This window comes from Ovis aries, chromosome 25, assembly GCF_016772045.2.
Source record: "Ovis aries strain OAR_USU_Benz2616 breed Rambouillet chromosome 25, ARS-UI_Ramb_v3.0, whole genome shotgun sequence".
Classification (NCBI taxonomy): domain Eukaryota; kingdom Metazoa; phylum Chordata; class Mammalia; order Artiodactyla; family Bovidae; genus Ovis; species Ovis aries.
The window spans coordinates 8,747,094-8,773,780 of NC_056078.1; the positions used below are offsets into that span (position 1 = coordinate 8,747,094).

The window sequence follows — 26,687 nt, forward strand, 5'->3', positions numbered from 1 at the left end:
TCCTTGGAAGCCATACTTGATGCATGAAGGAGTCTCTTCATTTAGTGAAAGGTGTGCTGGCAGCTGATTGGTTGCAGCATCTGTACTGAGTATTAGCATCACCCTGGAAGGCATCTACATACAACTGAACATAAGGAGCTGTTGTCTTACACACTAGGGTCCAAGGATAGGGCTGTTAAGCGGAGGCTTTATAAAGCCTGAGGGGAATGAGTTGGTTTCTGTGGCCTTTTCTTTTGCAGGAAAGGGAGGTACTTCCTATAGGTCTGTAGGTATAAAGGCAGCAATTGGTAGGTTCCTTTTGAGGTGCTAAGGGTAAATAAACCCTGGTCATTAGGAAAGGCAGCTAATTTAAGTTCTGTATGTTGCTGGCGAGTAAGACCTAAACAATAGCTGAGCATCATGATTAAATCAGTTATGGTTTTTAGAAGAAGAAAACAATCATTTTGTAAAGACTTTGGATTAGTAGACACCAGTGAGCCATCAGGAGGTCTTTTTCTCCCTCTATTTCGACGAACTTGACTTTTGTGTATCAGATAGCTTCTCTGAGACATTCAGAATTTGTCATCCACTGGAGAGTCCTGCGGTTGTAAAGTTATTTATCTGCCTGCCGAATGGAATAGCAAACCTGTAAAATTCACTCTGAAGTAAGTCAGGTTTTCTCCGCTTGTCTCTGGCTTAGAGCTTGATCACTGCCCATGAGCAGTTCAAGGCCACGCTGCCCGAGGCTGACGGCGAGCGGCAGTCCATCCTGGCCATCCAGAACGAGGTGGAGAAGGTGATTCAGAGCTACAACATCAGGATCAGCTCAAGCAACCCCTACAGCACCGTCACCGTGGATGAGATCCGGTCCAAGTGGGACAAGGTGGGTGACTGGGGGTCCAGGGATGGGCCAGGAGGCTGTGGGGTGAGGTGCGTGTTTACAAGCTGAGGTGGAGAGAAGAGGTGAACCCCTGGGGAAGTTAGAGTGACTCCCTGGTGATCAGAGTTGCCCTCACTCCAAATTTCACAGTTGCGTTAAAAAAGAAACTGAGGCATAGTAGCAAGTTTAAGTTTTTTTGAGCAAAAGTCAGTTCGAACTGGGTGCATCCAATCTAGCAGACAGAAGGGAGCTCCAAGGAGCTGTACAAAATGAAAGACTTTTATAGGCAGAAAAGAGTAGGAAAAAAGAAGTTACATGGCCAAAAAAAGAAGGTTGGTTATTGCAAAGTTACTTCCCTTTAGGAGTCTACCTGGCAGATGGTCTCACTACTGCTAATCAGGTGATTCCTGATTGACTGGTTTTTAAGATTCCATTTCTGGGAGAGTGGAAATTGTATTTAAGTCTAGGTCTGGTGGAGTGGGATTTAGCATAAGCGACTCTATTTTGGGCCTGTTGTCTTGTTTTTCACAGATGAAATATGTTACACTCTTCAATACCTAAATATATTTAGCAGTTTCTATGATCTGTAAGAAAGTAGAAATGATTGTCCTTAAGGAAAATCTTATCAGTGTTAGCAAACTCAGTACAGGTTGTGATACTAAAACTATTTTCAAAACCCCGGCTGAAAATTTGGTGGAATCCATTTTCTGCTGGTACTTCATCAGAGATTTTAAAGAATATGGGATAGACATGTCCCAAGTGTATGTGAATTTAAAATGTGGGAAAATTACTTAGGAAACTATATATGGGGAACCAAAGGGTTCCCTGCTAATTTACTGCCACTTATATTTTGGGAAACTGTATAGATTTAATTATAGTCCAGTGGGATCATGTGAACCCTTTTGTCTCATTCTTAAGAAAGATTTATTTTCATGGTTTAAATTATAGCACGGTTATCTTAGTAGGCTGCCAAGTCTTCAGTGAAGAAGTCCAGCAGGGGGATTTGAGGTGGCTTGCTATAAAAACACACATAACAACTGTTTAGTTACAAACCATGCCAAAGAGGGGGGAAAGAAACAGGCATGGGAAAGAGAGTGTTAAACTGAGAGACAGTTAGTTCTTCTTAAACTGAGAGACAGTTAGTTCTTGTTTCTGACCTTAAAATTAGCTCTGGTCTTCTAACAGTCAGAGTAAAAGGGAAACCGTGTTGAGCTAAGTAGTTTCCTTGGGCAGAAAAAGGGAAATATGCCATTTCTTTTCTTAAAATTTATTTATTTTTTAATTGAAGGATAATTGCTTTACAGAATTTTGTTGTTTTCTGCCAGATATCAACATGAATCAGCCATGGGTATATATATGTCCCCTCCCTCTTGAGCCTCCCTCCCTTAAAGTGAGACACACTTTTCTCCTGTCACTTAAGTTATAAAGCAAAATTTTCCAGAGGGAGTTTTGTAAAAGGGACATTGAATAGTAATGTCTTTTTGCCAATACACACAGAAAAAGGCTTCTGAAGTAGCTCTTTTGTCTGTGGATTCAAAGAGAACTCAGGCATAGCATAAATTATAAATCACAGGGTACAAATGGAATGGAAAAAAATGTAGACCTGGTGGGATCCCTTCCGGTGGGCCAACATTATTCAGGGTTGAGCTCCCGAACCTGGCAGGGGTTCCCAACTCTTTTGTGTCTTAGATCCCTTTGGTAGTCCAGGGAAGCCTGTGGATCCTTTCTGATAAAAATGTGTATAAATTCATAAATAATATTAAAGATTACAAAGCAAATAAATTACATTGAAAAATGGTTATTAAAAAATATATATGTATAACTGAATCACTTTGCTATACAACTGAAATTAGCACATTATAAATCAACTATACTTCAATAAAAAATAAATATTAAAAAAGACAAAAAATGTATTTTTTCAGTTGGGATATACTACCATATTTTAAACCCAGATCTAATAGCAGACCTAGTAAATGTGAGTGGTGATGAGTGTGCATCATCTTTTGAGAGGTAGGCAGTAACTAATGTATATAAGAATGTGATTTCTGTTGTGATAAAGTCACAGTAGACTTGGTGTCCATATTCATAATCGAAGGAAATGCTCATTTTCCACTGGAGCTGGGGAAAATAAGGATGTCCGTTTTGGTTCATTCAACTTCACAAATCCTCTGCACTCTGCACCCAGCCCTGCAACCTGCACTGGCCCCCGCCCCCCTGCATTAGTGCTGCAGGCCGGGAACCCCAAGCTGGACAAATGGTCAGGGTCCCTCGTGCAGACTTAGCCTTTCAGCAGGCAGGTGGCACCGGCTGGCAATCAAGGCTAGACTGAGCTCCCCCTGTAGTCCCTGAAGTAGGGAGCACCCTCCGCTTCCTCCCCCTCCCCTCCCCCTCCTTCTCCTCGCTCCTACTCTGCTCCCACCCCTGCCCTCCACCCACCACCACCTGTCTTGGCCACTCCTGGCCTCTAACCCCCAGTGTCCTCGAATCCTGGCAGGTGAAGCAGCTTGTGCCCATCCGGGACCAGTCACTGCAGGAGGAGCTGGCCCGCCAGCATGCCAACGAGCGTCTGCGGCGCCAGTTCGCCGCACAGGCCAATGCCATCGGGCCCTGGATCCAGAACAAGATGGAGGTGGGTTGGTGCTTCAGAGAGAGCATGTCACGGCCTCCAAATCGGTCCCCAAGCAGGCGCAACCAAGGCTCTCCACTCCGTGCCGTGAGAGCCCTGTCCAAGTCACCTGGGTCTTGCCCTGGGTGGCCCCTGGGCTCTTGCAGCCTGGGCATCAGTTTGGGGGGGGGGCGTTGGGGTGAGGGCGGGGTGCTGGGGGAGAGTGCACACGCACCAAGGCTGGCGAGGCTGTTCTCGTTGTCATCTGCTCATCTTGTCGTTAAAAATGGTGATGGGTCTCCTGCTCAGTTTTCAGCCTCTGCAGGACCTAGATTTTAAACCATCCATCCCTAACGAGGACACGTGAAGGGTCACAAATACTTGGCATTTTCAGAACCTTTAAGGAAAAGTAATCTTTGAATGACATTGATTTCTGGGTTCATCTTATTACCAAGAACAGCCAAGAGACATTTATTGACCTACTGTTTTTTTTCTCTGAGTCCCCCCTTATGGTGATAAAATGTTAGCGTCTTTCTTAAAGAGGAGAATATCTAAAAATCTAGAGAATTCATTTGACCGCTGATGAAGCATCCAGGGGTCTGAAATCTCTCTGGCAGCCACATTCCTGCAGACCATCCCCCGATCTCCTCGAAAAGAGGCAGCTTCAGGCATCCGTCTTCACTGGAAGAGGCTGAAAGGCCTCCTTTCTTCATGGACCTTGGTTGATTTTTTTCTTTTCCTATTCTCTAGATAGATTAGAACTAGGGCTTCCTTCATGCTGTGGTACTGCCCTATTTCCTACTTCATCTGAAAAATAAGGGACTTTGGCTGCTGCCTAAATGCTGGTGTAGCTGGCATCAGAAGCAGAACCAGGAAGGATGCCGCCCACAGAGTCACTCGAGAGGCTGGCTCACCTTGTTCTCCTCCTCTGCTCTTGCCTCCACCAGGAGATTGCCCGGAGCTCCATCCAGATCACGGGAGCCCTGGAGGACCAGATGAACCAACTGAAGCAGTATGAACACAACATCATTAACTACAAGAACAACATTGACAAGCTGGAAGGCGACCATCAGCTCATCCAGGAGGCCCTGGTCTTTGACAACAAGCACACTAATTATACTATGGAGGTACAGCTGCCGCACAGGCCTGCGGTGTCCTGGTGCCTGCCTGTGACCACTTCACCTAGTCAGGGTGTTTTCCGCCCACATTTGTCTCTGTCTGTTCCTGTTTCGTTCTACAAGTATGAAAGTGAGGGATCATTAAGCCTTCACTGTCACTTTATGTGAAACAGCTTTGTGAACTAGATCAAGCACTGTGTGTGGGTGATCAGTCGCTCAGTCATGTCCAACTCTTTGCAACCCCATGGACTATAGCCTGCCATGCTCCCTTGTCCATGGGATTTCCAAGTCAAGAATACTGGAGTGGGTTGCCATTTCCTTCCCCAAGGGATCTTCCTCACCCAGAGATTGAAGCCAGGTCTCTTGCATCTCCTACACTGGCAGGCGGATGCTTTACCACCAGCGCCGCCTGAGCAGCTCAGATCAAGTGCTCTATAGTTGTTATTTATCAACATCATCCTCAACTTTGGCTTCATTATTATCACAACAGTGAATTCAGTGCACTGCTTTGGAGAGACTCCCAGGAATGGGACTGTTCCATTTCTACCAGTTTGGCCCAGTTTTGATCTTTCTGGGAGCCAGTGGGTCTAATCCAGGGCTCATCTGCTACCTGGTGAATAGAAGGGTGTTCCTAGTGACAGAAAGACTGTACACTGTACATTTTATTCTATAGAGTGCTAGTTGTCACTGTTAGAACCCTGCTTCTCACTTCTGAGTATTTCCCACTACAGAGTCTTGAAAGAAAGTGGAAAAGTAGAATTAAAAGAAAATGTATTGAGAAGTTCTACTTGTCTCCCTGTGGGTTGACTCTCCTGTGATGAAAGTGAGCAGGCAAGACTGACCTGCTGGGAGAAGCTGGAGCTGATCATTTTCTGTTTTTCCTTGGTAGCACATTCGTGTGGGCTGGGAGCTGCTGCTGACGACTATCGCCAGAACCATCAACGAAGTGGAGACCCAGATCCTGACAAGAGATGCAAAGGGCATCACCCAGGAGCAGATGAATGAGTTCAGAGCCTCCTTCAACCACTTCGACAGGGTACCTCACTCCTAGTTATTTGAAAGGCAATGCTGGGGACATCAAAAGACATATTTGAAATAGCACTCGTGCTGTTAGTTTTAAATCACCATCTCCTTAAAATTTATTGGGAAACAGGAAGATTAAGGCCAGAGGAAAAGAGCCACTGAAATGAAGTATGCTGAGTTCTGATGTTGCTCAAGCTGACATCAGACAAAGTCTAGGTTTGTGGGCCCTTTACACGGATCACTTAACAAATACCTTTGTAGTTGGGAGCAAAGCAAGATTTATTCCAAGTGAAAGTATGTCCTTAACAGAATATAGTTGGAGGATTTAGGTGATTTTCTAGGCACTTAAATACGAAGCTCTAATGTACTTTTCCTAATTAACTATTTAGGTGAAGCACCTGATGAAAATTAGCCTACTCTTTTGCCATAACACTTAATTTTTTTTTTAACAAACAAAATCAGCTCCTGAAATGTTATAAGAAAAATGTATCAACAAAATGATGACCATATAAAAAGTTTAGCGCTACTCTTAAAATATTATCTAATATTTTGATTTAAACATAACTGGGTAAAACCAGTTCTTCACAAGAAAATGCCCAGTTTGCTTGTCATTTAGTTAATAGTGACTCTTAAGGCCACATTCCATTTGTTAAAAGATCCCTAACAAAGTATATTTCATTCTTTTGCTCAGGACCCTGTGTATGATTTACAGGTATTAGTTAAATGGTTCTTAAAATGCCTGGACTAGACCAGCTATATTCAGGCCTATTAAGGAGTTCAGAAAGTAGACTTCTGATCAGGGAGCTGAGGCATAAATAAAGTATTATATACAGAGATGGATGCTAAAGTTATTTTGGCTTCAGCACAGCTGTGCTGTTAATACTATAACACTGACCTGACTTCCTTCAGGTCAGGTCATTTTCCTCCCATGGAGGGAAATAATTGACCATTGTTCCTGCACACATCACCTGGGCTTGTAGGAGGACAGCTCCACTTGTTTGGGCCACTTCAGAGAGGGAAAATCCACATCTATTTGAATCCAGGATAACGAGACTGTCTTTTGCAACAAAAGTCCAAAGGAGGACAATGCAGAACCTGCCAAGTTTAAAAGTTTAAGCAAAGCAACTATAGTCCAATAAAAATTAATTAAGAAACAAAAAACCCAGCTTCCCAGTCTCAGTGAACAATTTACATTCACCTAACAAGAACTCCTTTCATACTAGCTTTCCCTTCCCGCCCCCCAGTAAAAAAATTAATAGAAGTTTAAGTGAAGGATTCTATGTCTTGGAGGAACTCGGGCCTGAGAGTGGCTATAGGGTAACTGCAGCAAGAATCCTAGTCATGCTGTCATCTTTGGGGGAATTTTACAAGCGAGGTCTGCCTGGGGCCTTAAGAGTATGAGGCTTCCTCAGAACACTTAGACTATGTTCGGTCATCAGCGGGTGGCAGTGGGCAGCCTCTGACGTGGTCATTTTCAGTGGCACTGAGTATTCCTCCTGCTTTCTTGAAGGTGTGGTCTCCATTTCTGACTGCTGTTTACCCTTCCTTCCCTGTTTTCTCCTTTTTAAGAAATTATTTTGTAGTGTAATGTCCCTATGTTGGGCCTGTCCTTTCTGTAAATCAGACCTTTAAAAATTCCTCGGCAGATGTCATAGTGTCCCTTCTTTTGCTGGATTTTGTTCCCTGGTCAAGTCGAGTTGTTTATTTTGCCTCTAACACTCAACTTCTTTCTTCTTTCTTTTTGTTGAAAGAGGAAGAATGGTCTAATGGATCATGAGGATTTCAGAGCCTGCCTGATCTCCATGGGTTATGACTTGGTAAGACAGAAGCTGAAATTTTACTACTATGATATTCTACTGAGCTTATTTAGGTTTGTGTTTTAGAAGACAACTGGCTTAAACTATGGCAGCCCACTTGGGATTGTTTCATTTACCAAGGTTACTAGGTAACATTGGAGGTTTGCCTGGTATCGTATGAAAATAACTTCCCAGAGTCAGAACATATATTCATTCAGTCATTGGTCAGCTGGATTTTTGCTTGTGAAGGAACATAACATAAACTTCCCTGATGGTTTTTGAACAGCATTATGTGAGCGATCATTTTCATACCATACAATTGGCCCATTGAAAGTAGACACTTCAATGGCTTTTCCTGCTGATTTTTAAAGGGCTTTTTCCTCTAGTATTTTAGAATGTAAAAAGTTTTTCCTGGGCTTCCCTGGTAGCTGAGTGGTAAAGAATCCACCTGCCAATGCCAGAGACACGGGGTTGATCCTTGATCTGAGAAGATCCCACGTGCCTTGGAGCAACTAAGCTCTTGCACCGCAGCTACTGAGCCTGTGCTCTGGAGCCTGGGAGCTACTGCTGCTGAGCCCACGACCACAGCTACTGAAGCCTGTGTGTCCTAGAGGCTGTGCTCCATGACAAGAGAAGCCACCTCAATGAGAAGCCCTCATGCAACTAGAGAGTAGCCCCCACTCTTTGCAACTAGAGCAAAGCCCATGCAGCAATGAGGACCTAGCACAGCCAAGAGATTAACAAATTAATTATTTTCTAAAAAGTTTAAAATCAGCTAAGAAATCTTACATTTCCCTGTGGGTTGTGAGTACCTGTATTAACCTTACTTCTGTTACCTGTTAACACATTACTGACCAAAGACATATTAATATGTCTTTTGTTACCTGAACATTATGGACTAGAGATGTGAGAGTGATATAATTTACATCATCATGCAAAGCTGTTAGAGCTTAAAACTGATCAAGGGTTCATTATGCAAAACTTAATGATTGTTGTTTTCATTCACATTTTGCCCCATTAGCTTCTAGTCCCAACTTGTGTATATTATAAAAACAAGCTTATTACCATAAAATTTTCAAAAATGATGCATAGCGAAATTTTGAGTGAAGACTTTTTCAATGAATTGTATGCAAATTCTTTCTCTGATTGTCCAAGTGACATATATACTTTAGTGTCTCATAATATGATAGTTCCTCCAAATATAGTTCTGATTCAGACGATGTGAAAATTAGACCTACAAAAAGACAAAATATCTTAGTGATTGATTCTGATACAGAAAGTGAAAATGAAACTCCCTCTGCTGGAAGAGACTTTATATAGGTGTGGAGAAGGCAATGGCACCCCACTCCAGTACTCTTGCCTGGAAAATCCCATGGACGGAGGAGCCTGGTGGGCTGCAGTCCATGGGGGCATGAAGAGTCGGACACGACTGAGCGACTTCACTTTCACTTTTCACTTTCATGTGTTGGAGAAGGAAATGGCAACCCACTCCAGTGTTCTTGCCTGGAGAATCCCAGGGATGGCGGAGCCTGGTGGGCTGCCGTCTATGGGGTCGCACAGAGTCGGACACGACTGAAGTGACTTAGCAGCAGCAGCAGGTGTAATTATTGAATGTAATAACTTGCAAAGTGTTAGTGAAGTAACAGTATTAATTTTTGGCCAGTCAAAGCAAAAATCACTGTCCCACAGGCATTAATTTCTGCAAAAATCCCCCAGTCAATAATGACTTATATGTAATGTTAAACATGAGCTACTTTGATGCATCTCCCCTTTCAAATAACCACTGTGAGAGCCCTCCTCTAACCTGCCTTCTCTTTGGCAGTATTATTATTCTCAATTATAGCCCTAGAAAAGGCCTAAGTCTCTGAATTCTTCTTCCATAATTATGTTAAGTCCCAAGGCAACAGGGCTTCCCTGGTGGCTCAGCAGTAAAGAATCTGCCTGCCAGTGGAGGAGATGTGAAACGTGGGTTTGATCACGTTGGTCAGGAAGATCCCCTGGAGAAAATATGGCGACCCACTCCAATATTCTTGCCTAGAGAAGCCTATAGACAGAGGAGCCTGGTGGGCTAACAGTTCGTGACCCCATGGACAAAGAGAGTCGGACATGACTTAGCAACTAAACAACAACAACCCAGGGCAACATGGATCAGAGAGAGAAAGGAATTCTGACATCAGGAGCTTCTGGGTTGATGCTGTAGCTACATTTCAAAATCCTCTAATGGCAGTAAACTTAAGTCGCCCATAAGGGGAATCTGTTCCAAACATGGAAGGGAAGTGCAGGATAGATTTAAGTTTTCAAGCAAAAAGGGAACTCGCATGCCAACAGGCAAAAGCGGGAGAGCGGCACAGTCAGGAGTTGTGCGCTGTTGAAGTCAGTGTTTCCTCGCACTCTTGCCTCAGGGTGAAGCTGAGTTTGCCCGCATCATGACCCTGGTGGATCCCAACGGGCAGGGCACTGTCACCTTCCAGTCTTTCATCGACTTCATGACCAGAGAGACGGCTGACACCGACACTGCCGAGCAGGTCATCGCGTCCTTCCGGATCCTGGCTTCTGACAAGGTCTGCATCCACACATTTTCTTCTGCCTTTCTGACAGTCTACTGCTTTCCTCCAACAAGAATGGAAACAGTGTTGCACATAATAATGATTTTGATCCCACTGCATTTTATACTACATCTGCACTGAATGCAGAAAACGCTTAAACGTAACAGTGGCGTACTCACTCACAACAGGTTAAACACAGACATTCTGTCCTGGCATTTGTGCTTGGTTTCATAGAAGGAACCAACAGCATGAATTTTGCAGTTTTTCTGTGTGTGTTTTTCTGGTTCAACCCTGCTTTACACTCTGGATTGGTAGATAAGATTTCTGAAAGATGAAACAGTGCAATTCAGATGTTAGAAAACTGAGAACCTTCTCTCAAGGATCAATGACACTGACTGTGCCCAGCCCTTGGAGGAGAGTTAAATAGAGCCAAAAAAAAAAATTGGCAAGTTTTTCATTACATGTAACCTAGAAATTAAGTAGGAGTTTAATTGCAAGTTTAGAATTTTCAAATCTTCCAAAACAATATTAAAACTGTTCAGTATGTATAAGTTCAGTTTGGGATATGATCCCTTTGCCTTGTGTTCTAGCTGAAAGGGAAAGGAAGTTAGGATTCTAAAACACATCAGCTTGGCCATGTTTATTACCTTAGAAAAAATCTTATCTGACAACATAAAGTATCTTTAAAATAATTGTTTGTTTTAAAATGAATCCTTTATCATGTGGATAGGGGTTGAGGGGAGAAAGTCCAGCTGATTTAGGAGATAATAAACCAAGGCTTATCTAACACACCCAAAACCCTACCATATATTACAATGTATTTGCTCTTTAATTATCTTGACCTATCAGTCTGTTTTATGAGAATTATCCTATTTTCTCCTCGACATTTGACATTAAACACAAAAGACTCCATTGTTCAATGTCAGTTTAGTTTTGCTTTAGAAGGAGTTTTTCACCAGTGGCAACATGCCTCTCGTTTTTTAATAAATTGTGTAGGAAGGCAAGCACATATCACATGTATTTTTTTTAAACCACATTGATCATTTTAAATTAACTATTCCTATATTTTCATTAGTGTATGGTGTAAACCAACCTCCCCTTTATCTTTCTGTATAAAATTTACATCGTAGTATTTTTCCCTAACATTATGGCTCAGTTTGAGGAGTCTTGATGGTACTGCTCCCTTTGCCTCTGTGAAGCATATTAAATTTCCCACTGGCCAGAAGACAAATTACAAGTAAAACTCAGCCTTTGGTTGGCTGTCCGGTACTGTGCCCGTTAGACTCCCTACTTTTAGTCTTTTATTTGTTTATCTTTATCTTATTTTGGAATATAGTTGATTAACAATGTCATGTTAATTTCAGGTGTATAGCAGAGTGATTCAGTTAATTCTTTTTTTAACAATTAAACAAATGCAAGAAGTATGTCAGTGTTTAAATAGTTTAAGTTCCAGTGTGTCTTGCCATTGATTTTTAAAACATGTGTGTACGGTTTTCCAGCCATACATCTTGGCGGAGGAGCTGCGTCGGGAGCTGCCCCCAGACCAGGCCCAGTACTGTATCAAGAGGATGCCTGCCTACTCAGGCCCAGGCAGCGTGCCCGGAGCCCTGGATTACACCGCGTTCTCCTCCGCACTCTACGGGGAGAGCGATCTGTGAGGCTGGGGTTTTGTAGTCGCTGATTAGAACGCAATAAAAGCAGAAGTCACAGTTTGTTTCTTGGAAACCTTGACAAGCTTTATTACGTTATAGAGGGAGAACACTATTTTCCGCCGCTCAGTTATTGCCAGCAATGTAAGATGGCTGAAGTTAAGTTTTTCTAGTAGATGACATAGTGTACTTTATAATAAGTAGGTTTCTTTACTTCTGAGTTTTTAGCTAAATGCAATGAAATATCAGGGGTTCTGCTGGGTTCTTTGATAAAACAAAGCCAATCCTTGAGTAGTGTGAAATTAGGAAGACCTAAGGATAGAAGGAGCACACAAAATGGGAAAATTCTGAGATACCCAAGATTCAAGACCAGAAAAATAATAGTAAATGTTTGACATTTAAAAAAAAATTCTTCGTATATATAATATGTTTCTATGGTTATCTCTTGGGGAATATATTTGGGATACTGGTGTTTTACTTTCTGACTTATCCAAAGATTTAACTATATTTAAGATAAATGGTAACTGTCACCTTCTCGTTAGCTGAATTGAATATTGTGAACTTCCAGAGAATAGAAAACAGACATCCCAAAAGACTTTAAGCACTTAAAACACTTTAGATAGAAATCATAGCTCTTTGTTATTTAGGACTACATGGTCCAGTTAGTGGACTGCAATGCCTTACTCATACTGCAAAGCAGGAGCCTCACCATGGAAGTTAGTTACATTGCCAGGGAGAAGATGGAATCACTAGGTAAAATGTGTTTGGGGGGTATTATTTGTTGATTCCAGGTTTCTGTGGTTTTTTTAGAGCTTGTTAGTGTGTTAGATTCTTACGAGATGACCATATTTAAGTGCTCTGTTTTTAAACAAACAGGTGTCAATAGCAATAGTTATGATGGGTGACAAGTCAAAAGCTGCTATTTTTATAGCTCTCCAGGCAGAATTTCTCCTTTTTTGCCGTTTAGTTTTACTATCTGGTAAAGAGAAAGTGTTAGAGGGAAGAGTTGATAGGAAAGGACTAACTCTCACCAACAGTAGAGGTAAGTTCTTTAACTGCAGAACCTTTACATACTTCAGGTGGATTCATTTTGTGTAGCAGGAATTCTTGATGTTTCTGCCAGCTCTCGGTGGGTGTCCCCACTGTGATTGGATGGGGCATGTGGAAGCCCCTTGCAGAGGGCACCAGTGGCCCCTGCCATCCATATCTGTCAGCTTTCATTCATTTTTCTGCTCGTGCTGTTCCTCCCCTGTTTTTCCGTCTTGTTGACAGCTTGTAAAGAATAAAGCAGGAATTCTTTTTATATCTGAATCCTTAATGATCAGATGAATTAGAAACAAACAAAAACAGTTGTAAATAGCAATTGAAGTGTTACTAGAAAAACGGTCATGTGCCTGTTAACCGCTAGTCTTTTTCTTCAGATTATTCAGTAGCTGGAAATGGGATATTTTCCATTCATGACTGTCCCATAACTTAATATTTTTACACAGTTGGCCCATTTAGAACCTTCAACCTTTGTAAGTTTCATTTAATTTGCTTCATTTTATTAAGTAGCTGATAGTTTACACATTTCTGAAATCTGAGTCCTTGAGTTCAGGGCCGGACACTTCTGGGGTGGTGTTTAGGTGAACTGTGACTCCTTATTCTACTTCATGCAGGTGCTATATTCCAGCTGTATAGGGAGAAAAACGGGAAGATATTCTGTCTTTGAGGCTACTAGCGGGAATTTATGGTGTTTTACGATTGGTATAGGTAGTTCATCGTCCTAAAATCTTAGTTTCTTTACAACATTCAAGAAAGAGAATGGATCAACACTATCTGCTAACAAATGAAAAAGGGAAATAAACTCCGAAACACTTAATAAACATGTTTGTACTCTCATTTTAGAAGTTATTTTTATTTCTGAAGCTGAATTATTGATTAAACTTAATTTGTAAAAGAAAAGGAATCCCTGTTTTATTCTTCTTATTATTTCAACTGATAACCAGTTTCTTTGGTTAACCACAAACTTTCCTCACTTAAAATTTCCATCATCACTTAAAACTCTCATTTGGTCTAGCATTTGCCTTGTTTAAAGAATTAGAGACTGGCTTGTTGGGTAGAGGGTAAATTTGAGATGAGGAATTAAGGTTGGCCCAGTTAGAGGTGAGTGATGAATGGACTAGGGAACAAAATGGATTAGGAAGACATTTTTACCCCAGATATCATTTTAGAATCCCCAGTAGGTATTTTGAAAGTGTATGGCACCCCCAGCCCTAACCCCAGAGCTTCTAGTTGTGAAGGGTCTGCGTTAAGACCTCGTCATCTGCATTTTTTGAAAGTTCCATGGATGATTCTACTAACCCTCAATTGAAAACCGCTGGATTAGAGGTAATAGAAAGGGTTATTAGTAATCAGGAAGTGTAAAACAGATAGAGAAGCTCTTACTGGAAAGGTTAATGGTTGGACCACATGAATGGCCAAGCCAACCCCTGTACCATCTGGTTGGTGATATACAAATATTGGCAATGGCTGAATTTCAGATGGGTACACGTGTCTTCATATTCTTTTCTGCTGCATACCTGATTCACACAAATTCATGAAATAAGCTGGAGAAGAGCTCTCTACAGCCTTTAAGTGAAAAGAAGCAAATCAAAATGATGTAAAGTCAGAAACTTGTATTTCTGTTTAAAATTTTAATTGGAGTATAGTTGATTTACAATGTTGTATTAATTTCAGGTGTACGACAAAGTGAATCAGTTATCCATACACATATATTCACTCTTTTCCTATACAGGTCATTGCAGAGTACTGAGTAGAATTCTCTATGCTATATAGTAGGTTGTTCTTAGTTACCTGCTTTATCTATAGTAGTGTGTGTATGTCAATACTAATCTCCTAATTTATTCCTCCCTGTCTTTGTATTTTAAGAAGTAGCTAATTGTTACCAAGCTGACAAAAACTCACCCACAGTTGCCTTGGGTCATTTGACAAGAAGGCACTGAGTGTGTTCAACTGTGTCCGTGAACTTTCTCAAATACCCAGGAGCCTATGTAGTGCTTTAACTGCCCTGTGTGTGACGTTCTCTTATTTCTGATGGAACTGGCAGAGAAGGAGACAAGTTTTTTTTTTCCCCTTTCGGATTCATTAATTAATAACTCAGTACTTAGTGTGTTAGTCACTCAGTCGTGTCTGACTCTTTGTGACCCCGTGGACTGTAGCCCGCTAGGTTCCTCTGTCCATGGAATTCTCCAGGCAAGAATATTGGGGTGGGTAGCCATTCTCTTCTCCAAGAGGTCTTCCGAACCTGCGGATGGAACCCAGGTCTCCTGCATTGCAGTCAGATTCTATACCATCTGAGTCATCAAGTAGCTGACAAGTCATCATTCTTTTTAAGCTGGGAGCTGAAGACTGTTGTGATCCATCAATGGGAACCCCTAATCAAGGATTCCCCAGGACCTTAAAGTCTTTTCAAAGTAATCTCCAAAGCACTGCAAACTTCCGTGTTGATAAAACAAATGGACAATGGACAGAAAGTGACGGCAAACTGGAGTATCAGTAAGAAATAAATGGCTTTTTCGGGTCATGTATTTAAACATTAGGAATTCTTTTCAATAATAATACTTAGAACAAAGAAACAATCCAACTGAAAAATGGGCAGAAGACCTAAGCAGACGCTTCTTCAGTGAAGACGTACAGATGGCCAACAGGCACATGAAAAAATATTCAACTTCGTCAATTATTAAGAAGTGAAAATCAAAACTACAATGAGGTACCACCTTACACTGGTCAGAAAGGCCATCATTTAAAGGTCTACAGATAACAAATGCTGGAGAGAGTGTGGAGAAAAGGGGACCCTCTTACACTGTTAGTGGGAATGTCAATTGGTACAGCCACTATGGAGAACAGTATAGAGGTTCCTCAAAAAAAAAAAAAAAAAAAAAGAGTGGCCATAAGATCCTGCTGTCCCACTCCTCAGCATATATCCAGAAAAAACTAACTGGAAAAGACACATGCACCCCAGTGTTCACTGTAGCACTTATTCACAACATCAAGACATCGAAATAGCCAAAATGTCTATTGACAAATGAATAAAGAAGGTTAGTATACATCCACAATAGAATGCTACTCAGCCATAAAAAAGAATGAAATAATGCCATTTGAGGCAACACGGATGGACCTGAGATTATCATCCTAAATGAAGTAAGAAAGAGAAAAACAAATACCACATGCTATCATTTATATGTGGAATCTAAAAGACAACACAAAGAACTCACCTATGAAACAAATAGACTCACAGAACAGATTTGAGCTTGCCGTGGAGGAGGGAAGGACTGGGAGTTTGGGATTAGGAGATACAAGCTTATTCTATATAGAATGGATAAGCAACAAGGTCTACTGTATAAACTGTGCTCAATATCCTGTGATAAATCATAATGGAAAAGAGTATGAGGAAGAATGTATATATATGTCTAACTGAATCACTTTACAGTAGAAATTAACAGAACCCATAAATCATTAAAAAAATAATCCTCAGAATGATTTAACTCTAGTTGCTAAATTGTGTCCAACTCTGGTGACCTGATGGACTATAACCCACCAGTCTCCTCTGTCTATGGAATTTTTCAGGCAAGCATACTGGAGTGCGTAGCCATTTCCTTCTCCAGGGGATCTTCCCAACCCAGGGATCAAACCCAGACTCTTTACCCCTGAGCCACCAGGGAAGCCCTTAGAATGAGTTAGCCAATTAGAAAAGCACCTCTGAATAACCAAGGCAGCACCGACTGGTAAGAAGAATGCTTTCTGTTCAGTTCAGTTCAGTCGCTCAGTCGTGTCCGACTCTTTGAGGCCCCATGAATCGCAGCATGCCAGGCCTCCCTGTCCATCACCAACTCCCGGAGTTCACTCAGATTCACGTCCATCAAGTCAGTGATGCCATCCAGCCATCTCACCCTCTGTTATCCCCTTCTCCTCCTGCCCCCAATCCCTCCCAGCATCAGAGTCTTTTCCAATGAATCAACTCTTCGCATGAGGTGGCCAAAGTACTGGAGTTTCAGCCTTAGCATCTTTCCTTCCAAAGAAATCCCAGGGCTGATCTCCTTCAGAATGGACTGGTTGGATCTCCTTGCAGTCCAAGGGACTCTCAAGAGTCTTCAGCACCACAGTTCAAAAGCATCAATTCTTCGGTGCTCAGCCTTCTTCACAGTCCAACTCTCACATCCATACATGACCACAGGAAAAACCATAGCCTTGACTCGACGGACCTTAGTCGGCAAAGTAATGTCTCTGCTTTTGCATATGCTATCTAGGTTGGTCATAACTTTTCTTCCAAGGAGTGTCTTTTAATTTCATGGCTGCAGTCACCATCTGCAGTGATTTTGGAGCCCAAAAAATAAAGTCTGACCCTGTTTCCACTGTTTCCCCATCTATTTGCCATGAAGTGATGGGACCGGATGCCATGATCTTCGTTTTCTGAATGTTGAGCTTTAAGCCAACTTTTTCACTCTTCTCTTTCACTTTCATCAAGAGGCTTTAGACAACCACAATGTCAAGTTTCACTAGATAAAAGTTGTGGTAATTGTTTACATCATTTCTTTTAGATTTGACGTGTATTATATGAAAAAACACTTAAAACATATTTATCCAAGCATATAAACTATTCCCATTACAATCTTTGACTTACCTCATCTTATGAAATATTCAGTATGTACTATTTCATGTTAGCTAAAACATATAATTTATGCTAGATACAAGACTAATTAATTTTTGATAGTTTATATTTTACTCTTTCATTAAATACTTTGAAAAACTTTGATCAGAATGTTTAAGACAATGGAATTATTTCCTGAATTTATACATGATTTTTGTATAACTATTCCCAAACACAACTTCAGTACACATAAGCACTCCTTTTAGCATCCCTCCCCTCGTTTCATGAAAAACCTAAAAAGTGTAGTTACATATTATACTGCACAAATGAGAAATATTTACATAATACAAATTTTAATTCTATTAGCACAACAGCATGTTAATCTTGACTTAACTGCCTTTATAAGATTCTGTTCCATATTTATTTCTCAGTGGTTTTTAAATGATTTCTCAAAGATTTGAGTTTATTTGAATTGAAAATGACGTCAGATTTTGTTTTTTAACAACAGAAAGTAAGGCTGATTTACTTAATCATTTAGCTTTACTTGGGTAATTAGGCTACATGGGGGACATTTTTCATTTTGTCAGTTATTTAAATCTGAGGCTCCAATGTTTTGATGAAAACATAATTAAAACACATGATAATATAAAAACATTTTATTGAAAGAAAAAACGAATTGGCAAAGCTGTGTTGAAACTAACAACTTCCCCTAACTTTTTCTGAATACAATGGACTGAATAAGGAGTCTTTAGGAGAAAAGTAACAGGAATCATTCATAGTTGCTAAGTTCGAGGAATGGCACAGCCACAGCTTAGAAGGAATCTGAGGTCTGTTTGAGAGATCACCCCAGTGATATGGGCTGCTCCCCTCAAAACTGTCATGTGGAAACAGAAACTTGTATATGTTTTAAGCCACTGTATTTAGAATATCTTACAACAGCTTGCTGCTAGGTCGCTTCAGTCGTGTCTGACTCTGTGCGACCCCATAGACCCCATAGACCCCACCAGGCTCCCCCGTCCCTGGGATTCTCCAGGCAAGAACACTGGAGTGGGTTGCCATTTCCTTCTCCAATGCATGAAAGTGAAAAGTGAAAGGGAAGTCGCTCAGTCATGTCTGACTCTTAGCGACCTCATGGACTGCAGCCTACCAGGCTCCTCCGTCCATGGGATTTTCCAGGCAAGAGTACTGGAGTGGGGTGCCATTGCCTTCTCTGACAACAGCTTGGCCTTATCCTAAATAATACGGTAATAGTAACCTTGACAGCTTCCTCACCTAGCTGTATAGCTACATTTATGATATTCTAGATATACTAAACATTTTAACTTTTACCTTTTTATTTCTCAACTTTATATGAGTTTTGATAAAGAGAGATAAGGACATTTTGCACCTAATTCAACGCATTCATTCACTCATTTTACAACCACTGTGTTTTACAGCCACTAATATCCAGAATGCTGCATGGTGTGGCCAAAAAAAAATTTAATAAAATAATGCTAGCACATATCAAAGTGTCTTAAATTCAATGAAGTATAATAATATAGGAACCGTAAAAATTAATCCTAGGCTATATACAGACATGGAAGAGGAGCATATAGTGATTTGGAGAAATCAGAATGAGGTGAAGAATTTAGACAGCAATTTTTTAAAAAATGGAGGATAGGTGACAAAAGGATGAGAGGAAACTAACAAAGCAATAGCAGAATTAAAATCTGCATCAGAAATGGATTTTATAAAGACAGCAATTATTTTGCAAAAATCAGAAGTGGAGGATGGATATCTAAGTTAAAATGTTTTTAAACCCTAAAAATTATAATTATTCTAAAGTAACAGAATGGTTGAACAGAAGCAATAATCAAATATATCACAAAATAAATTTTCTTGAACTGAAAAAAAGGATTTAAGCATTCAAGCAAAAGAGCACACAGTATACTGGGCAAAAATCAATGAAGAAAAACTAACACCTAGACATATTCTGCCATTCGAAAGAGACAATTTTCAAGATAAGAAAATAACCAGACAGAAAAAAGACAATAAAATATAAGTCATCTGGGCTCAGACTTCTCTCTAACATGAGACGCAAGAAGACAACATAGGAAAAATGGAGAAGATTGAAACAGCTGTCCCTCCAACAAAAAAACAATTGGCAGGAGCTGTCTGAAACAACTAGTTTGGAAAGCTGGGCTGGTAGAACAGTTGCAGACCCTGGAGACAGTCTACTGAAGCAGCTAAATCTCAGGCTGTACCAGGTACCATCTCCCATCCTTCAACAGTGTGGCAGGCAGCTGTGAAAAGAGACAAGCATTCCTGGTGCAGCTTGCTACCGTCAAGGTGGGTAACAAGATTATCTCCCAAAAGTCGAGGTCATGTGTTTTGAGTGCTAATTGCTGCTTTTTATCACTGAAGAGCCAACACAGAAGTCAAGCATTATTTCAGCCTACATGGGCTGAAGTGGCTTTCCAGCAAGGAGAGGATTCAAAGACGGGATCTATTTTTCAGTTTATGGGAACCAGACATTTAAGGAAATCTTTGTAAGGCCAAAGACAACTGCAGAGATGATGGGAGAGATCAGTGATCTTACTTAACACACAATACAAGTGCTGCAAAGTTAGTTTGGAAAATTCACATGGCTCTAGCCCTCAACCAGCAAAAACTAGCAATCCCTGAAGAGTGGGAGAATTAGACTTCCAGAATTACTACATTACACTCAGAAGGTCTAATTCTCAACAACAACAAAAAATGTAAAACATACCATAAACCTAAGAATATGACCCATTCATCAGAAATAAAAAAATTTGAGGGACTTTCCTGGTGGTTCAGTGGTTAAGACTCCTTGCTTCCAATGCAGGGGGTGTGGGTTCAGTCCCTGGTCGGGGAACTAAGATCCCACATGGCACATGGCAGGGCCAAATAAATGAATAGAGTCTTAGAAAAGATGACATTTAAAAAGAGAAAAGCCATCCAGGTTAGAAAGAAAGTAAAATTACCTCTTTTCTACAGATGATATGATCTTATATGTAGAAAATTCTAACAAACCTACAAAAATTTGTCAGAGCCAAAAGAATTCAGCAAGGAGATTCAACATCAACACCTCGTATTTCCACACACTTGCAATGGACAGTCTGAAAAGGAAGCAATGAAACAGTTCCATTTACAATAGCATTAAAAAGTAGTATCATTTTCCTTCCTGTCCACTTGTCTTACTCCACCTGGGCTGCTCTAACAAAATACCGCAGGCACCTAGATGCAGGGTATTAACACCAGATTTATATTTCTCATAGTTCTGGAGGCTGAGAAGTTCAAGATCACAGTGTTAGCGTGGGTGAGAACCCAAACTTCCCTGTATATCCTCACATAGCAGAAGGGACAAGGGAGCCTTACTGGGCCTCTCTTACGGGGTCCCTAACTCCCTCTGACAGTTCCAACTTCATGACCTAGCCACATCCGAAAGCCCCTACTACGAATGAGCATTAGGATTTCAACATACGAATTTGGAGGGGACACAAACATTCAGCCCAGAGCACCATTATTTTTTCTTACATTGTAGTCCAAATCTATCTCTTTACATGACTTTCTTGGGTTTTCGTATTTTGAATGAACTTCCTTTTCTCTAGTCACTAGCTTTCCCCTTGTATTTCTGTCATCCTATTTATTATGATCAACTTTGTCTTATTCACTCATAATTTGTCTTGCAGGATCTTTAGGGAGCAAATCCTATTCTGAACATCTTTATGTTCCCCCAAAGCATCTGACATGGTGCCCATCCACTTTGGGTACTTAACTGGTATTTATTTGATAGAATTTTCTAAAGCTCTGCTGTAAATATTAATTATGCACTTTGATAATCTGAACAGTGTCATAGGTTTCAGTTTCTTTGAAATTCATTTAGTTCCTAATTTTTAAAATCCAAGATTGAACACATGACAGGACTAACCTTGCACTGCACATTAATGATTTTTGACAAATTGAATAATTGGTGATTAAATATTTACTTGAAGAAAAAATACATTATTTAATTTTAATGTTTTCAGGCTACAGTTCATTTCTGTGTGACATCCAAATTGATGGTTTTAATAAAGCTTATATTAAGGTTCTTAATAACCAACTGGCTGGCCAAGTGTAAAAACCACCTCAAATACTATTAGAAGTACATGATCCTTATACATGGGTATCCTTAATCACATACCAGGTATAGTACTTTTACACTTTAAAGAGGAACAGCAATACCAACATGGTTGTCTGTCACCAGAGAAAGACTAGCTTTCCAGAAAGACTGAGGTAATACTTGAATGACTTTGAAAACTAGTGCTGTCCAGTCATTACAGCAGAAGATACGCAATCTCCATTACAGACACCAGCTGCATCTTCATCTCAGGAACAGGGTTAAAGATCTCAGCAGTCAGGTGAGCCTTCCTGAGTTTCTTGGTCTACGCCTCCATTCCTAACCAGTACTCAGTCCCACCCTTCCATAGTTGCTGAGAGGCAGGTGTTTCTTTACCAAGATTAATAACTTTAATCAAGTTACAGTCAGGTTGACCTAGGGATTATTTTGGTTTATTTAATGTTAACACTAGTGAAATTTATCTTGTGTGTGTGCTAAGTTGCTCCAGTTACATCCACTTTTTGTGACTCTATGGACTGTAGCCGCGATGCTCCTCTGCAAATGGGATTCTCCAGGCAAGAATACTGGACTGGGTTCCCATGCCTTCCTCTAGGGGATCTTCCCAACTCAAGGATGGAACCCTTGTCTCCTGCATTGGCACCTGGATTCTTTACCACTAAGCCACCAGGAAAGCCCCAACCCTTTATTCATTTATTCATCTTTGGCTGCACGGGGTCTCTTGGCGGTGAGGGCTTTCTCTAGTTGCTGATACGTGGGCTTTTCGTTACGGTGGCTTCTCTTGTTGCAGAGTACAGCCTTCAGGTACACAGGCTTTACAAGTCGTGTCGCACGGGCCCTAGGGCTCATGGGTTCCAGTAGTTGTGGAGCACTAGCTTAGTTGCTCCGAGGTATGTGAGATCTTTCTGAACCAGGGATCGAACCCATGTCCCCAGCATTAGCAGGTGGATTTTTAATCAAGGGACCACCGTGGAAGTCCCCATTAACCCTGTAAACATTAAAGTTTTCAGTTCAGTCAGTTCAGTTCAGCCGCTCAGTCGTGTCCGACTCTTTGCGACCCCATGAATCGCAGCACGCCAGGCCTCCCTGTCCATCACCAACTCCCGGAGTTCACTCAGACTCGCGTCCATCGAGTCAGTGATGCCATCCAGCCATCTCATCCTCTGTTGTCCCCTTCTCCTCCTGCCCCCAATCCCTCCCAGCATCAGAGTCTTTTCCAATGAGTCAACTCTTTGGATGAGGTGTCAAAAGTACTGGAGTTTCAGCTTTAGCATCATTCCTTTCAAAGGACCCAGGGCTGATCTCCTTCAGAATGGACTGGTTGGACCTCCTTGCAGTCCAAGGGACTCTCAAGAGTCTTCTCCAACACCACAGTTCAAAAGCATCAATTCTTCGGCGCTCAGCTTTCTTCACAGTCCAACTCTCACATCCATACATGACCACTAGAAAAACCATAGCCTTGACTAGACGGACCTTTGTCGGCAAAGTAATAATATCTCTGCTTTTGAATATGCTATCTAGGTTGGTCATAACTTTCCTTCCAAGGAGTAAGTGTCTTTTAATTTCATGGCTGCAATCACCATCTGCCATGATTTTGGAGCCCCCAAAAATAAAGCCTGACCCTGTTTCCACTGTTTCCTCATCTATTTCCCATGAAATGATGGGACCAGATGCCATGATCTTCATTTTCTGAATGTTGAGCTTTAAGCCAACTTTTTCACTCTCCTCTTTCACTTTCATCAAGAGGCTCTCTAGTTCTTCTTCACTTTCTGCCATAAGGATGGTATTACCTGCATATCTGAGGTTATTGATATTTCTCCCAGCAATCTTGATTCCAGCTTGTGCTTCTTCCAGCCCAGCGTTTCTCATGATGTACTCTGCATATAAATTAAATAAGCAGGGTGACAATATACAGCCTTGACGTACTCCTTTTCTGATTTGGAACCAGTCTGTTGTTCCATGTCCAGTTCTAACTGCTGCTTCCTGACCTGCATATAGGTTTCTCAAGGGGCAGGTCAGGTGGTCTGGTATTCCCATCTCTTTCAGAATTTTCCACAGTTGATTGTGATGCACACAGTCAAAGGCTTTGGCATAGTCAATAATGCAGAAATAGATGTTTTTCTGGAACTCTCTTGCTTTTTCCATGATCCAGTGGATGTCGGCAATTGATTTCTGGCTCCTCTGCCTTTTCTAAAACCAGCTTGAACATCTGGAAGTTCACGGTTCACATATTGCTAAAGCCTAGCTTGGAGAATTTTGAGCATTACTTTACTAGCATGTGAGATGAGTGCAATTGTGCGGTAGTTTGAGCATTCTTTGGCATTGCCTTTCTTTGGGATTGGAATGAAAACTGACCTTTTCGAGTCCTGTGGCCACTGCTGAGTTTTCCAAATTTGCTGGCATATTGAGTGCAGCACTTTCACAGCATCATCTTTTAGGATTTGAAATAGCTCAACTGGAATTCCATCACCTCCACTAGCTTTGCTCGTAGTGATGCTTTCTAAGGCCCACTTGACTTCACATTCCAGGATGTCTGGCTCTAGGTGACTGATCACACCATCGTGATTATCTTGGTTGTGAAGATCTTTTTTGTACAGTTCTTCTGTGTATTCTTGCCACCTCTTCTTAATATCTTCTGCTTCTGTTAGGTCCATACCATTTCTGTCCTTTATTGAGCCCATCTTTGTATGAAATGTTCCGTTGGTATCTCTAATTTTCTTGAAGAGATCTCTGGTCTTTCCCATTCTATTGTTTTTTTTTTTTTTTTTTTTTTTTTTAAGCAGAGACAGTACTTTGCCAACAAAGGTCCCTTCTAGTCAAGGCTATGGTTTTTCCAGTGGTCATGTATGGATGTGAGAGTTGGACTATAAAGAAAGCTGAGTGTCGAAGAATTGATGCTTTTGAACTGTGGTGTTGGAGAAGACTCTTGAAGAGTCCCTTGGACTGCAAGGAGATCCAACAGTCCATCCTAAAGGAGATCAGTCGTGGGTGTTCATTGGAAAGGCTGATGCTAACGCTGAAACTCCAGTACTTTGGCCACCTCATGCGAAGAGTTGACTCACTGGAAAAGACCCTGATGCTGGGAGGGACTGGGGGCAGGAGGAGAAGGGGACGACAGAGGAAGAGATGGTTGGATGGCATCACCAACTCGATGGACATGAGTTTGGTTTTCCTCTATTTCTTTGCATTGATCACTGAGGAAGGCTTTCTTATCTCTTCTTGCTATTCTTTGGAACTCTGCATTCAGATGCTTATATCTTTTCTTTTCTCCTTTGCTTTTGCTTCTCTTCTTTTCGCAGCTATTAGTAAGGCCTCCCCAGACAGCCATTTTGCTTTTTTGCATTTCTTTTCCATGGGGATGGTCTTGATCCCTGTCTCCTGTACAATGTCACGAACCTCATTCCATAGTTCATCAGGCACTCTATCTATCAGATCTAGGCCCTTAAATCTATTTCTCACTTCCACTGTATAATTATAAGGGATTTGATTTAGGTCATACCTGAATGGTCTAGTAGTTTTCCCTACTTTCTTCAATTTAAGTCTGAATTTGGCCATAAGGATTTTATGATCTGAGCCACAGTCAGCTCCCAGTCTTGTTTTTTGATGACTGTATAGAGCTTCTCCATCTTTGGCTGCAAAGAATATAATCAATCTGATTTTGGTGTTGATCATCTGGTGATGTTCATGTATAGAGTCTTCTCTTATGTTGTTGGAAGAGGGTGTTTGCTATGACCAGTGCGTTCTCTTGGCAGAACTCTATTAGCCTTTGCCCTGCTTCATTCGGTATTCCAAGGCCAAATTTGCCTGTTACTCCAGGTGTTTCTTGACTTACTTTTGCATTCCAGTCCCCTATAATGAAAAGGACATCTTTTTTGGGTGTTAGTTCTAAAAGGTCTTGTAGGTCTTCATAGAACCGTTCAACTTCAGCTTCTTCAGCGTTACTGGTTGGGGCATAGACTTGGATTACTGTGATATTGAATGGTTTGCTTTGGAAATGAACAGAGATCATTCTGTCGTTTTTGAGATTGCATCCAAATACTGTATTTTGGACTCTTTTGTTGACCATGATGGCTACTCCATTTCTTCTCAGGGATTCCTGCCCACAGTAGCAGATATAATGGTCATCCAACTTAAATTCACCCATTCCAGTCCATTTTAATTCACCGATTCCTAGAATGTTGACGTTAACTCTTGCCATCTCTTGTTTGACCACTTCCAATTTGCCTTGATTCATGGACCTAACATTTCAGGTTCCTAGGCAATATTGCTCTTTACACCATCGGACCTTGCTTCTATCACCAATCACATCCACAACTGGATATTGTTTTTGCTTTGGCTCCATCCCTTCATTCTCTCTGGAGTTATTTCTCCACTGATCTCCAGTAGCATATTGGGCATCTATAGAGCTGGGGAGTTCCTCTCTCAGTATCCTATCATTTTGCTTTTTCATACTGTTCATGGGATTCTCAAGGCAAGAATACTGAAGTGGTTTGCCATTCCCCTCTCCGGTGGACCACATTCTGTCAGACCGCTCCACCATGACCCACCCATCTTTGGTGGCCCCACATGGCATGGCTTAGTTTCATTGAGTTAGATAGGGCTGTGGTCCATGTGATTAGATTGATTAGTTTTCTGTGATTATGGTTTCAGTGTGTCTGCCCTTTGATGCCCTCTCACAATACCTACCCTGTCACTTGGGTTTCTCTTACCTTGGACGTGGGGAATCTCTTCACGGCTGCTCCAGCAAAGCACAGCCGCTGCTCTGCTTTGATCTTCAGATTAAAGTTTTATCTGTCCCCAAACGCCATGTAGGAATATCTCCCATTGAAAATATAGAATATTTGAGATTCCAGGGTTTCATGAATGACAAAAACATTTGTTTAATGTTAACAGTGAGGCAACATTTTATAAACTCACTTTATTCTGTAAATTAAGGCCAGGGAATCTGAGTACCAATGGAAATTCCAAGCAATTTGGTGTGTCCATTTTTCTGGAAAGGGGGTCTTTCATCAGCTGTTTAAAGGAAGTATTAAGACTTAGTGATAAACGGGGAATGTTGAAACCAGTTTTCCTGAATTTGAAGCCCAGCTTTACCACTTCTTAGAAGTGTGACCCTGGTCAGCTTGTTTAACTTCTCTCTGTTTTTTGTTTTTTTTGTGTGTGTGCCTTTTTCTTCTAGGTTAGTTAAGTGAAGCAGAGAGGGTGGAGAAGAAACAAGGAAATCTCCAACTGGTTGTGATCAATGAATTGTAAACAGCATTGCACTCTTGCCCTCTGATCAGCCAGCCTCTCTTTAGTTTGGTTTTCTCATCAGTAAACAAGGATGATGACAGACACTAGCTTAT

General features: G+C 41.2%; 1 protein-coding gene across 2 annotated transcripts in view; it reads left to right on the forward strand.

The window, feature by feature from the left end:
* The window catches only part of ACTN2 (actinin alpha 2), a 76,925-nt gene extending 63,385 nt beyond the window's left edge, over nucleotides 1–13,540 (forward strand). For both annotated transcript variants that reach the window (XM_004021370.6, XM_060406742.1), the window contains exons 15-21: nucleotides 680–862; nucleotides 3,354–3,488; nucleotides 4,412–4,591; nucleotides 5,472–5,618; nucleotides 7,357–7,422; nucleotides 9,804–9,962; nucleotides 11,447–13,540. In XM_004021370.6, the coding sequence (XP_004021419.1) occupies nucleotides 680–862; nucleotides 3,354–3,488; nucleotides 4,412–4,591; nucleotides 5,472–5,618; nucleotides 7,357–7,422; nucleotides 9,804–9,962; nucleotides 11,447–11,605 (1,029 nt within the window). In that variant the 3' untranslated portion in view covers nucleotides 11,606–13,540. The remainder of the gene's footprint in view (nucleotides 1–679; nucleotides 863–3,353; nucleotides 3,489–4,411; nucleotides 4,592–5,471; nucleotides 5,619–7,356; nucleotides 7,423–9,803; nucleotides 9,963–11,446) is intronic.
* Nucleotides 13,541–26,687: the final 13,147 nt, after the last annotated feature.